Source organism: Procambarus clarkii, chromosome 8, assembly GCF_040958095.1.
Source record: "Procambarus clarkii isolate CNS0578487 chromosome 8, FALCON_Pclarkii_2.0, whole genome shotgun sequence".
NCBI classification, from domain to species: domain Eukaryota; kingdom Metazoa; phylum Arthropoda; class Malacostraca; order Decapoda; family Cambaridae; genus Procambarus; species Procambarus clarkii.
In genome coordinates this window covers 7,380,192-7,394,846 of record NC_091157.1, presented here as the reverse complement: position 1 = coordinate 7,394,846, position 14,655 = coordinate 7,380,192, and the positions used below count along the sequence as shown (strand labels likewise).

The 14,655-nt window shown below is 49.1% G+C and overlaps 1 protein-coding gene across 1 annotated transcript in view; it reads right to left on the bottom strand.

The window, feature by feature from the left end:
* Positions 1 to 3,552: 3,552 nt before the first annotated feature.
* The window catches only part of LOC138359540 (mucin-22-like), a 12,434-nt gene continuing 1,331 nt past the window's right edge, over positions 3,553 to 14,655 (bottom strand). The window contains exons 2-3 of the mRNA XM_069318884.1: positions 9,769 to 9,930; positions 3,553 to 4,657 (exon numbers count right to left, since the gene is read on the bottom strand). Of these exons, the coding sequence (XP_069174985.1) occupies positions 3,553 to 4,657; positions 9,769 to 9,930 (1,267 nt within the window). The remainder of the gene's footprint in view (positions 4,658 to 9,768; positions 9,931 to 14,655) is intronic.

Here is a 14,655-nt window from a genome sequence, read left to right as displayed (position 1 = left end):
GGTGTGGTCCCTGTAGCACACCCCTGGAGGTGGGGTCCCTGTAGCACACCCCTGGATGTGTGGTCCCTGTAGCACACCCCTGGGGGTGAGGTCCCTGGAGCACACCCCTGGAGGTCAGGTCCTTGTAGCACACCCCTGGAGGTGGGGTCCCTGTAGCACACCCCTGGATGTGTGGTCCCTGTAGCACACCCCTGGGGGTGAGGTCCCTGGAGCACACCCCTGGAGGTCAGGTCCTTGTAGCACACCCCTGGAGGTCAGGTCCTTGTAGCACACCCCTGGAGGTGTGGTCCCTGTAGCACACACCCCTGGAGGTGTGGTCCCTGTAGCACACCCCTGGAGGTGTGGTCCCTGTAGCACACCCCTGGAGGTGTGGTCCCTGGAGCACACCCCTGGAGGTGTGGTCCCTGTAGCACACCCCTGGAGGTGGGGTCCCTGTAGCACACCCCTGGAGGTGGGGTCCCTGTAGCGCACCCCTGGAGGTGTGGTCCCTGTAGCACACCCCTGGAGGTGACGTCCCTGTAGCACACCCCTGGAGGTGTGGTCCCTGTAGCGCACCCCTGGAGGTGTGGTCCCTGTAGCATACCCCTGGGGGTGAGGTCCCTGTAGCACACCCCTGGGGGTGTGGTCCCTGTAGCACACCCCTGGGGGTGAGGTCCCTGAACTCCCTCGACTCACACACCATAGACCAGGGGCTCGGAATCATAAGCTCTTACGCAAGTACTGACGAACCTGCACTGAACCTGAACCTGCAGAAAGCAAGTACGGACTGCTTCCTGGGGGTGTGTAACAAAACCGAGGCCTGGTCGAGGACCGGGCAGCGGAGATGCTAAGCCCCGAAATCATCTCAAGATAACCTCAAGAAGAAACTTTAATTTATAGGTACCTGGTCGTTAGACAGCTGTTGTTGGCTGAGTGTACTCACCTAGTTGTGCTTGCGGGGGTTGAGCTTTGGCTCTTTGGTCCCGCCTCTCAACTGTCAATCAACTGGTGTACAGGTTCCTGAGCCTACTGGGCTCTATCATATCTACATTTGAAACTGTGTATGGAGTCAGCCTCCACCACATCACTGCCTAATGTGTTCCATTTGTTAACTACTCTGACACTGAAAACATTATTTCTAATGATTCTGTGGCTCATTTGGGTACAAAGTTTCCACCTTTGTCCCCTTGTCCGTGTTCCACCCGTGGTAAATAGTTTGTCTTTGTCCACTCTGTCAATTCCCCCGAAAATTTGTGTGTGTGTGTGTGTGTGTGTGTGTGTGTGTAATAATAGATAAGATAGAGAAAAATAGGGGGTTAGTGCATTAATCAATCAACAGGGTGGAAAGGCGGGATCCAAGAGCTAATAGCTCGACCCTGCAGGCACAAAAAGGTGTATTGACGTAGGAACGCGGCTCCCAGCAAACAGTGAAGCAAAATATCAACATTCCCCAAACCCAAATTGTTCCGCTGACAACCTAATTTGTTCTCCTTAATTTATAGCTGATGTAATTAAGTCTAATATTGTGGGAATATTTCATTACGCGTTAACCCATCTCTTCCCACATTTACCCCCCCTACCCCACACCCCACCAATACCCCTCCCCCTCACCCCCACCAATACCCCTCCCCTCCCAACCCCACACCCCACCAATACCCCTCCCCCTCACCCCCCCCCAACCCCACACCCCACCAATACCCCTCCCCCCCCAACCCCACACCCCACCAATACCCCTCCCCCTCACCCCCCCAACCCCACACCCCACCAATACCCCTCCTCCCCCCAAACCCCACACCCCACCAACACCCCTCCCCCTCACCCCCCCAACCTTACACCCCACCAATACCCCTCCCCCCTCATCCCCCTTCCCCATAGCCTATCATTTCTAAGTCACACAGTGAGAGGTTAATACATGAGGCTAACACCACCGTCCTCAGTCGACTCTCCCTATGGTCTGATCGTCGTCTCCTGGTCCCACGTCCGGCGTCCTGTGAGAAGCGTCAGCTCTCCTCTGATTGGTCCACACATACCCTTTGTCGTCGATATCACGACCAATAAGATTCGATCACGAGACTGCTCTCCCCTGATTGGCTTAGTGACTACTAGTGAAACTTTCTGGAAGTTCCGTGGAAACTGTAGAGTTTTTATTTAGACTGAGAAAATGCTATAGAATTCAATCCATCCTCCTGTTTAGGTATTTATTATTTATAGGAACAGTGAAGACCATTGTACTTATATTGGCGTAACAAGCAATTAGAAAGAAATCGGTAATATTTCTCATAATTTTCGCATCATCAGCAAACATTGAGAGGATTGAGACTGTTCCATCTGGAAGATTGTTTACATATTTGAGAATTAAACAGGATTGGGCCAAGAACTGAACCCAGTGGGACTCCACTAATGACATCTCGCCACTCTTGAGATCTCACCCCTCTCATATATACCCTAAACTAATGTCCTAAATTAAATTAAATCCCCAAAAACCTCTTGATTTTAACCTAGTATTTAAAACTAGAGCGACTACGAGTGTGTCGACCACAAGTGTGTCGACCACGAGTGTGTCGACCACAAGTGTGTCGACCACGAGTGTGTCGACCACGAGTGTGAGATGACCCACCCTCTTGAAATGATAGTAACTATTTGATCCAAAGTACTAGTGTGTAGTAATGGACCGCCAGAAAACCTTCCGCTGGTTTCCTCGTTGAGTTATAACTGGAGGGCGAACAACTCACTCTCTTCTTCATCCCAGTTTGAGACAGTCTCGCAAACTTTCTCCAGAGACTAATTACAGATATTTGCATTTCATGGAATTGCATAATACGTTGGTCCTAAACAAGAGGAGTTTAGGAAGGGGGTTTAGGAGAGGCGTCGGCAGACAGGAAAAGGTTAAGTATTAATGAGGTAATTTAGCAGGAAAGTTGGGTTGATAGTTGAGGTGAAATTATGGCTTCGACGACAATATATTTCACAGATTCTACCCAACTCACTCTCTCTCTCTCTCTCTTTCATTCTCTCATTCTCTCTCTCTCATTCTCTCTCTCATTCTCTCTCTCTCATTCTCTCTCTCTCATTCTCTCTCTCTCATTCTCTCTCTCTCATTCTCTCTCTCTCATTCTCTCTCTCTCTCTCTCTCTCTCTCTCTCTCTCTCTCTCTCTCTCTCTCTCTCTCTCTCTCTCTCTCTCTCTCTCTCTCTCTCTCTCTCTCTCTCTCTCTCTCTCTCTCTCTCTCTCTCTCTCTCTCTCTCTCTCTCTCTCTCTCTCTCTCTCTCTCTCTCTCTCTCTCTCTCTCTCTCTCTCTTTCTCTCTCTCTCTCTCTCTCTCTTTCTCTCTCTCTCTCTCTCTCTCTCTCTCTCTCTCTCTCTCTCTCTCTCTCTCTCTCTCTCTCTCTCTCTCTCTCTCTCTCTCTCTCTCTCTCTCTCTCTCTCCCCCCCCACCTTCACACCCAGAGCCTAACTCCCACACGACAAACACGAGAATAATAAGACGCTGCTCTCGGCATTAAGGACCAGAAAAAATTTATTGCGTGAAAGTTTCAACTCTTTCTCAGCTCGTCTCGCGGGAGGTGTCTCAGGCTCATCCATCCTCGTCATTTGTCTTATGTGAACCCGCACTCGAGTCATTTGTCTTATGTGAACCCGCACTCGAGTCATTTCTCTTATGTGAACCCGCACTCGAGTCGTTTCTCTTATGTGAACCCGCACTCGAGTCATTTGTCTTATGTGAACCCGCACTCGAGTCATTTGTCTTATGTGAACCCGCACTCGAGTCATTTGTCTTATGTGAACCCACACTCGAGTCATTTGTCTTATGTGAACCCGCACTCGAGTCATTTGTCTTATGTGAACCCGCACTCGAGTCATTTGTCTTATGTGAACCCGCACTCGAGTCATTTGTCTTATGTGAACCCACACTCGAGTCATTTGTCTTATGTGAACCCGCACTCGAGTCATTTGTCTTATGTGAACCCACACTCGAGTCATTTGTCTTATGTGAACCCGCACTCGAGTCATTTGTCTTATGTGAACCCGCACTCGAGTCATTTGTCTTATGTGAACCCGCACTCGAGTCATTTGTCTTATGTGAACCCACACTCGAGTCATTTGTCTTATGTGAACCCGCACTCGAGTCATTTGTCTTATGTGAACCCGCACTCGAGTCATTTGTCTTATGTGAACCCGCACTCGAGTCATTTGTCTTATGTGAACCCGCACTCGAGTCATTTGTCTTATGTGAACCCGCACTCGAGTCATTTGTCTTATGTGAACCCGCACTCGAGTCATTTCTCTTATGTGAACCCGCACTCGAGTCGTTTCTCTTATGTGAACCCGCACTCGAGTCATTTGTCTTATGTGAACCCGCACTCGAGTCATTTGTCTTATGTGAACCCACACTCGAGTCATTTGTCTTATGTGAACCCGCACTCGAGTCATTTGTCTTATGTGAACCCGCACTCGAGTCATTTGTCTTATGTGAACCCGCACTCGAGTCATTTGTCTTATGTGAACCCACACTCGAGTCATTTGTCTTATGTGAACCCGCACTCGAGTCATTTGTCTTATGTGAACCCGCACTCGAGTCATTTGTCTTATGTGAACCCGCACTCGAGTCATTTGTCTTATGTGAACCCGCACTCGAGTCATTTGTCTTATGTGAACCCGCACTCGAGTCATTTGTCTTACTGATACATAAATACTTATGTATTTAATACTTATAAATATAAATAAATACATGAATTTCTATTTATATTGTTCTATGTTTCGTCAGCAATATGACATCAGGCATAGAGGGTTTCATTGGACCATGGTGGGGCATGACAGGAGCATGGAGGGTTCCACTGGAGCATGGCGGGCATCACAGGAGCACGGTGGGCATCACAGGAGCATGGTGGGCATCACAGGAGCATGGTGGGGCATCACAGGAGCATGGTGGGGCATCACAGGAGCATGGTGGGGCATCACTGGAGCATGGTGGGCATCACAGGAGCATGGTGGGGCATCACAGGACCATGGTGGGGCATCACAGGAGCATGGTGGGGCATCACTGGAGCATGGTGGGCATCACAGGAGCATGGTGGGGCATCACAGGACCATGGTGGGACATCACTGGAGCATGGTGGGGCATCACTGGAGCATGGTGGGGCATCACTGGAGCATGGTGGGCATCACAGGAGCATGGTGGGGCATCACAGGACCATGGTGGGGCATCACAGGAGCATGGTGGGGCATCACAGGAGCATGGTGGGGCATCACTGGAGCATGGTGGGCATCACAGGAGCATGGTAGGGCATCACAGGACCATGGTGGGGCATCACAGGAGCATGGTGGGGCATCACTGGAGCATGGTGGGGCATCACTGGAGCATGGTGGGCATCACAGGAGCATGGTGGGGCATCACAGGACCATGGTGGGGCATCACAGGAGCATGGTGGGGCATCACAGGAGCATGGTGGGGCATCACTGGAGCATGGTGGGCATCACAGGAGCATGGTGGGGCATCACAGGACCATGGTGGGGCATCACTGGAGCATGGTGGGCATCACAGGAGCATGGTGGGGCATCACAGGACCATGGTGGGGCATCACTGGAGCATGGTGGGCATCACTGGAGCATGGTGGGCATCACAGGAGCATGGTGGGCATCACTGGAGCATGGCGGGCATCACAGGACCATGGTGGGCATCACAGGAGCATGGTGGGGCATCACTGGAGCATGGTGGGCCATCAGGAGAGCGTGGTGGTGCCACAGGAGCGGTCAAGGCCACCAATGTTTGGCTCATCTCCCTAAACCACAGTTGTTGGACCACTTAGTAGTTAATGAGGGATGTGAGAGGCTTGTGTAGGGGAGGACGCAAGGGTGGGGTCAGGTTGGGTGTGGGGTCAGATTGAGTGTGGGGTCAGGTTGAGTGTGGGGTCAGGTTGGGTGTGGGGTCAGGTTGGGTGTGGGGTCAGGGTGGGTGTGGGGTCAGGTTGGGTGTGGTCCGTTAACGAGCAAGTTGGTGCTGAAAGAAGGGGAAAGAGGAGTGTTAAGCTATGGTGTGGAGGAGGGAGGAGGGTCGGGACTTGGACTTGGGGAGGGGAGGAGTTGGGTAATGGGGGAGGTGGGGGAGAGGAGGGGGAGGAAGATATTGGGGAGGGGAAGGAGGGGAGGGGTCTGGGGTCTGGTGGAGAGGGGCTGGAGATGAGGAACAGAAGGTAACATCTGTGAAATTGGATTACAACACTCCAGTTTACAAACACTGTTATCAGGACAAATGAGAGGGAGACAGTGTGTGTGTGTGTGTGTGTGTGTGTGTGTGTGTGTGTGTGTGTGTGTGTGTGTGTGTGTGTGTGTGTGTGTGTGTGTGTGTGTGGTGTGTGGTGTGTGTGTGTGTGTGTGTGTGGTGTGTGGTGTGTGGTGTGTGTGTGTGTGTGTGTGTGTGTGTGTGTGTGTGTGTGTGTGTGTGTGTGTGTGTGTGTGTGTGTGTGTGTGTGTGTGTGTGTGTGTGTGTGGTGTGTGTGTGTGTGTGTGTGACGCTCTCTTGATGTCCACGAACCCCAGCAATGTCAACAAACACCTTTGTAGACTTAAGGCTGAAAGCACGCGGTACACGTGAGTCCTGACACTCCCATATGCATATCCTCTCTTGTACTTCAATAACAAAAATAATGAGATTCGACTTTTACGAAACATATGAGCTAAAAAATATTGAAATATGACGCCACTTTTGAAGATATATGCTCAGGAAGAGCGACTACTCCTCCCTTATACGGGAGATTCGGTACTACAGTATCTTTCCCATAGGTACGGCACAGGAGACTGGGTGGAGCTTCTGTAGTTGCCACCAGTCCTTCCTCTGCCAGAAGTTGTGCTTGCTATATAACCTTAGTGCCTGGTGCTTTCCCTTGTGTCTCATGGTGGAATATGTCGTCCAGCAGGATCTCCAAGTCCACTCTCCGGGGCATCTCACTTGGCCTGGACATAAGACTAACGGATATGTCCAAAAGATTAAAAGGAAGGTAGGCCGGCGCACTACCTCAAACGAAACAGCCAATGATACGTTACCGATGCTTCCACTTAAAACATTATACAGCAATTTATTTTCTACAGTCTTCAAAACGGACTGTAGAGTTCTGAAAGACATTATTTACAGAAAAACTTGACCCCTCCCAACACCAATCAGAAAACTGAATTAATAATCCTGTAAGAACATGGAGACTTGCTCATGAAAAAGTCTCCTGACACTAAACAAAACTGAAAGAGAAGAATGTGGTCGGTGCCTCCACATACCCACTTGGGACTGACAGACTCTACGACCTCAGTATGGACAAGACAACAATATATCTCTTTCAAGGCCGCCTGACAATGCACAAAAGAGCGCAGCTCTGCCAAGGGAACACAAGTCTCTACACCCACACAACTACATCACCCACCAGAGATATCTTAAACACTAAAATAATCGCCAGATACAGAGACAATAGCAGACTGGACATTGACGAGACATTGCACATCAAACAGCCATGGGAGCCGGTCGGCCGAGCGGACAGCACGCTGGACTTGTGATCCTGTGGTCCTGGGATCCCCCCCAGGCGCCGGCGAGAAACAATGGGCAGAGTTTCTTTCAAATGCCCCTGTTACCTAGCAGTAAAATAGGTACCTGGGTGTTAGTCAGCTGTCACGGGCTGCTTCCTAGGTGTGGAGGCCTGGTCGAGGACCGGGCCGCGGGGACACTAAAGCCCCGAAATCATCTCAAGATAACCTCAAGACATCAATAAGACATAGGATGCTGCAGCGGGTCTCGTGGCCCATTGTAAGGTATCTCGCCTCTATATGCAGGCGATGAATCACAGTAACATGGCTGAAGATATGATGACCAAACCACTCATCAGTAAGTGAAGAAACGACCGGTATCATGACTTGATGATGGACAGAAACGTCGTCGTTATTCTGATGTGTGAGTTGATCAACATCCTCGCCAGCCAATTATATATTACGTTGCTCTAAAATTGAATCCACTTTTTCTCCACCTTCGAAATTGTTGACCAAGATCAACGAAACCCATATATATATATATATATATATATATATATATATATATATATATATATATATATATATATATATATATATATAAGTCTTCAATTAAAGGCGAAAACGGAAATTGTGAGTGAATTATCTTGAAAATTACCACATAGAATCAGTCGAATATTATTTATAAATCTAGATTTTCTACGAGTTTGACCACATAAAAAGTATATCGGCTCAACGTAAGTCATTGTTTGTTATCATTGAGTTTGGACGGCCACCAATGTGGTCCTGGGAACCTTCAAGTGTCTGTCTTTATGAAGCACACATTGGAGCCTCATTCGTGTGTATGAAGCACACATGGGAGCCTCATTCGTGTGTATGAAGCACACATGGGGGCCTCATTCGTGTGTATGAAGCACACAATGGGGCCTCATTCGTGTGTATGAAGCACACATGGGGGCCTCATTCGTGTGTATGAAGCACATATGGGGGCCTCATTCGTGTGTATGAAGCACATATGGGGGCCTCATTCGTGTGTATGAAGCACACATTGGGGCCTCATTCATGTGTATAAAGCATACACATGGGGGCCTCATTCGTGTGTATAAAGCACACACATGGGGGCCTCATTCGTGTGTATGAAGCACACACATGGGGGCCCTCATTCGTGTGTATGAAGCACACACATGGGGGCCTCATTCGTGTGTATAAAGCACACACATGGGGGCCTCATTCGTGTGTATGAAGCACACACATGGGGGCCTCATTCGTGTGTATGAAGCACACACATGGGGGCCTCATTCGTGTGTATGAAGCACACACATGGGGGCCTCATTCGTGTGTATGAAGCACACATGGGGGCCTCATTCGTGTGTATAAAGCACACACATGGGGGCCTCATTCGTGTGTATGAAGCACACATGGTGGCCTCATTCGTGTGTATGAAGCACATATGGGGGCCTCATTCGTGTGTATGAAGCACATATGGGGGCCTCATTCATGTGTATGAAGCACACACATGGAGGCCTCATTCGTGTGTATGAAGCAAACATGGGGCCTGCTTCAGGAATGGGGGAGGCCGGACCAGCAGCACCAACCCCTCACTCGGCCGCAGCAACCCAAGATGCATAATGTAGCCCACCTTGCCACTCTGACCGCCGTTACTGCGGCTCTTTACGAGGTCCTGTTCCTGCCTTCCGGGATGGTCCGCAACACTCCTGTATAGCAGGTTTTTGAAGCTGCAGTTTACGGAAGCTGGGAGGGGGAAAAAGGTAGATTCTCAACGGAGTCGGTTGAGAGAGAGAGAGAGAGAGAGAGAGAGAGAGAGAGAGAGAGAGAGAGAGAGAGAGAGAGAGAGAGAGAGAGAGAGAGAGAGAGAGAGTGTGTGTGTGTGTATTCACCTAGTTGTGTTTGCGGGCATTGAGCTCTGGGTCTTTGGGCCCGCCTTTCAACTGTCAATCAATCAACTGCTCGACGTATACCCGTCTATTTGTGTACCCGCATGATCGAACGGTATAGATCTTGGGCCCCGCCTTTCTCGACGCAGTTTCTTTATGCAGTGAATCGTGGCCCTGTCATGTCATATCTGCTTTTAAAATTGTGAATGGAGTTGGCGTGCACATCCTGCTCGGTGTGATATACACTCCAGCACATCTTCTTGGCCTGACTCGTGAAGAATGTCACCTTCCATTTGGCACCTTCCATTTGGCACCTTGTGTCCAGGCTCCTGCTACCTAAGCCTAGTTTTATTACTGTAATCCTAATTGAGTTAAGGTGAAAAAATCACTTGTTGGACTCTTCTTCCATTTTGTCCAGGTTATCTTGTAGTTCTTTGCTCTCTTCCTCTCTCATAATCCTCCTCATAAATTTCACATCATTAGGAATCACTGAGAGGAATGAGTCCTCTTCAAGATTATTTGCATATATGATGAAGGGCACGGTATAATCTCTGAAAGGGAATTATCAACATTACGGGCTATTCATGCCCGTGCCATCTCTTGGGTGGCTTAATCTTCATCAGTCAATCAGCTTCCCTCTTCACTCTCTATCTTGATCTGATGAAGGCGAATTGAGCCGTAAAGGCGTTCTTCTGTTCTTCTGCATTCTCTAATTCTTCAAATGCATTTGTTTCCGTATACTTGAATCAGTGTTTTGTTATCGTTGCTGTATATATATATATATATATATATATATATATGCGAACAAGCCTGAATGGTCCCCAGGACAATATGCAACTGAAAACTCACACCCCAGAAGTGACTCGAACCCATACTCCCAGATGCCACGCAACTGGTATGTACAAGACGCCTTAATCCACTTGACCATCACGACCGGACATAATGAGGTGATAGCCGAGGCTATTTGAACCACCCCACCGCCGGCACTCGGATAGTAATCTTGGGCATAGCATTTTACCAAATCACCTCATTCTTTGGGGCACACGTGAGGAACACAAATGCGAACAAGCCTGAATGGTCCCCAGGACAATATGCAACTGAAAACTCACACCCCAGAAGTGACTCGAACCCATACTCCCAGATGCCACGCAACTGGTATGTACAAGACGCCTTAATCCACTTGACCATCACGACCGGACATAATGAGGTGATAGCCGAGGCTATTTGAACCACCCCACCGCCGGCACTCGGATAGTAATCTTGGGCATAGCATTTTACCAAATCACCTCATTCTTTGGGGCACACGTGAGGAACACAAATGCGAACAAGCCTGAATGGTCCCCAGGACAATATGCAACTGAAAACTCACACCCCAGAAGTGACTCGAACCCATACTCCCAGATGCCACGCAACTGGTATGTACAAGACGCCTTAATCCACTTGACCATCACGACCGGACATAATGAGGTGATAGCCGAGGCTATTTGAACCACCCCACCGCCGGCACTCGGATAGTAATCTTGGGCATAGCATTTTACCAAATCACCTCATTCTTTGGGGCACACGTGAGGAACACAAATGCGAACAAGCCTGAATGGTCCCCAGGACAATATGCAACTGAAAACTCACACCCCAGAAGTGACTCGAACCCATACTCCCAGATGCCACGCAACTGGTATGTACAAGACGCCTTAATCCACTTGACCATCACGACCGGACATAATGAGGTGATAGCCGAGGCTATTTGAACCACCCCACCGCCGGCACTCGGATAGTAATCTTGGGCATAGCATTTTACCAAATCACCTCATTCTTTGGGGCACACGTGAGGAACACAAATGCGAACAAGCCTGAATGGTCCCCAGGACAATATGCAACTGAAAACTCACACCCCAGAAGTGACTCGAACCCATACTCCCAGATGCCACGCAACTGGTATGTACAAGACGCCTTAATCCACTTGACCATCACGACCGGACATAATGAGGTGATAGCCGAGGCTATTTGAACCACCCCACCGCCGGCACTCGGATAGTAATCTTGGGCATAGCATTTTACCAAATCACCTCATTCTTTGGGGCACACGTGAGGAACACAAATGCGAACAAGCCTGAATGGTCCCCAGGACAATATGCAACTGAAAACTCACACCCCAGAAGTGACTCGAACCCATACTCCCAGATGCCACGCAACTGGTATGTACAAGACGCCTTAATCCACTTGACCATCACGACCGGACATAATGAGGTGATAGCCGAGGCTATTTGAACCACCCCACCGCCGGCACTCGGATAGTAATCTTGGGCATAGCATTTTACCAAATCACCTCATTCTTTGGGGCACACGTGAGGAACACAAATGCGAACAAGCCTGAATGGTCCCCAGGACAATATGCAACTGAAAACTCACACCCCAGAAGTGACTCGAACCCATACTCCCAGATGCCACGCAACTGGTATGTACAAGACGCCTTAATCCACTTGACCATCACGACCGGACATAATGAGGTGATAGCCGAGGCTATTTGAACCACCCCACCGCCGGCACTCGGATAGTAATCTTGGGCATAGCATTTTACCAAATCACCTCATTCGAGTCACTTCTGGGGTGTGAGTTTTCAGTTGCATATTGTCCTGGGGACCATTCAGGTTTGTTCGCATTTGTGTTCCTCACGTGTGCCCCAAAGAATGAGGTGATTTGGTAAAATGCTATGCCCAAGATTACTATCCGAGTGCCGGCGGTGGGGTGGTTCAAATAGCCTCGGCTATCACCTCATTATGTCCGGTCGTGATGGTCAAGTGGATTAAGGCGTCTTGTACATACCAGTTGCGTGGCATCTGGGAGTATGGGTTCGAGTCACTTCTGGGGTGTGAGTTTTCAGTTGCATATTGTCCTGGGGACCATTCAGGCTTGTTCGCATTTGTGTTCCTCACGTGTGCCCCAAAGAATGAGGTGATTTGGTAAAATGCTATGCCCAAGATTACTATCCGAGTGCCGGCGGTGGGGTGGTTCAAATAGCCTCGGCTATCACCTCATTATGTCCGGTCGTGATGGTCAAGTGGATTAAGGCGTCTTGTACATACCAGTTGCGTGGCATCTGGGAGTATGGGTTCGAGTCACTTCTGGGGTGTGAGTTTTCAGTTGCATATTGTCCTGGGGACCATTCAGGCTTGTTCGCATTTGTGTTCCTCACGTGTGCCCCAAAGAATGAGGTGATTTGGTAAAATGCTATGCCCAAGATTACTATCCGAGTGCCGGCGGTGGGGTGGTTCAAATAGCCTCGGCTATCACCTCATTATGTCCGGTCGTGATGGTCAAGTGGATTAAGGCGTCTTGTACATACCAGTTGCGTGGCATCTGGGAGTATGGGTTCGAGTCACTTCTGGGGTGTGAGTTTTCAGTTGCATATTGTCCTGGGGACCATTCAGGCTTGTTCGCATTTGTGTTCCTCACGTGTGCCCCAAAGAATGAGGTGATTTGGTAAAATGCTATGCCCAAGATTACTATCCGAGTGCCGGCGGTGGGGTGGTTCAAATAGCCTCGGCTATCACCTCATTATGTCCGGTCGTGATGGTCAAGTGGATTAAGGCGTCTTGTACATACCAGTTGCGTGGCATCTGGGAGTATGGGTTCGAGTCACTTCTGGGGTGTGAGTTTTCAGTTGCATATTGTCCTGGGGACCATTCAGGCTTGTTCGCATTTGTGTTCCTCACGTGTGCCCCAAAGAATGAGGTGATTTGGTAAAATGCTATGCCCAAGATTACTATCCGAGTGCCGGCGGTGGGGTGGTTCAAATAGCCTCGGCTATCACCTCATTATGTCCGGTCGTGATGGTCAAGTGGATTAAGGCGTCTTGTACATACCAGTTGCGTGGCATCTGGGAGTATGGGTTCGAGTCACTTCTGGGGTGTGAGTTTTCAGTTGCATATTGTCCTGGGGACCATTCAGGCTTGTTCGCATTTGTGTTCCTCACGTGTGCCCCAAAGAATGAGGTGATTTGGTAAAATGCTATGCCCAAGATTACTATCCGAGTGCCGGCGGTGGGGTGGTTCAAATAGCCTCGGCTATCACCTCATTATGTCCGGTCGTGATGGTCAAGTGGATTAAGGCGTCTTGTACATACCAGTTGCGTGGCATCTGGGAGTATGGGTTCGAGTCACTTCTGGGGTGTGAGTTTTCAGTTGCATATTGTCCTGGGGACCATTCAGGCTTGTTCGCATTTGTGTTCCTCACGTGTGCCCCAAAGAATGAGGTGATTTGGTAAAATGCTATGCCCAAGATTACTATCCGAGTGCCGGCGGTGGGGTGGTTCAAATAGCCTCGGCTATCACCTCATTATGTCCGGTCGTGATGGTCAAGTGGATTAAGGCGTCTTGTACATACCAGTTGCGTGGCATCTGGGAGTATGGGTTCGAGTCACTTCTGGGGTGTGAGTTTTCAGTTATATATATATATATATATATATATATATATATATATATATATATATATATATAGAGAGAGAGAGAGAGAGAGAGAGAGAGAGAGAGAGAGAGAGAGAGAGAGAGAGAGAGAGAGAGAGAGAGAGAGAGAGAGAGAGAGAGAGAGAGAGATATAGGTATATGCGAACCAGCTTGAATGGTCCCCAAGCCAATATACAACCGAAAACTCCTCATCCTTGAAAGATTGGAACCCAGACAGCCAGGGGCTCTATTCACCTTAGCGTATCCAGTACTTTAACCACTAGACCACCTTGACTATTCAAAAAGATTGGAAGTCGTCAGACCCTTAACCCAATCTCGGACAGCACTCGGTGGACAATTTTGGGTACATATATTTCATCGAATCACCTCACATATTGGGGGCCACGTGAGTAACACAAATGTGGTCACATATTGTCTATTTTAATTTAGACTTTCACGATATCCCTAGACCCTTAAGGTTGTGATTTGCGTGAGAGTGCCAATCATTAAGTAGGGGGAAAGTCTAGCTTGACTGGTGCAGACTTACTCCTGTCTACAGCGTTCTCGCACATGTCTCACTCCGTGTTGACTAAGACATGTGTGTGAGAACACAGAGGCCCAACATCACAGCGATATCCCGTAACGCTTATCATTTGATGGGAGGCCTCGTACCAGGTCCTCTGTGATCTGGGGTCCGTCGGAAGACTCGTCTGTGGTGTCTGGGAACTGCCATCTGGAAGGAAATGATACAATAACATTGAGCATCACAGAGAGAGAGAGAGAGAGAGAGAGAGAGAGAGAGAGAGAGAGAGAGAGAGGGAGGGAGGGAGAGAA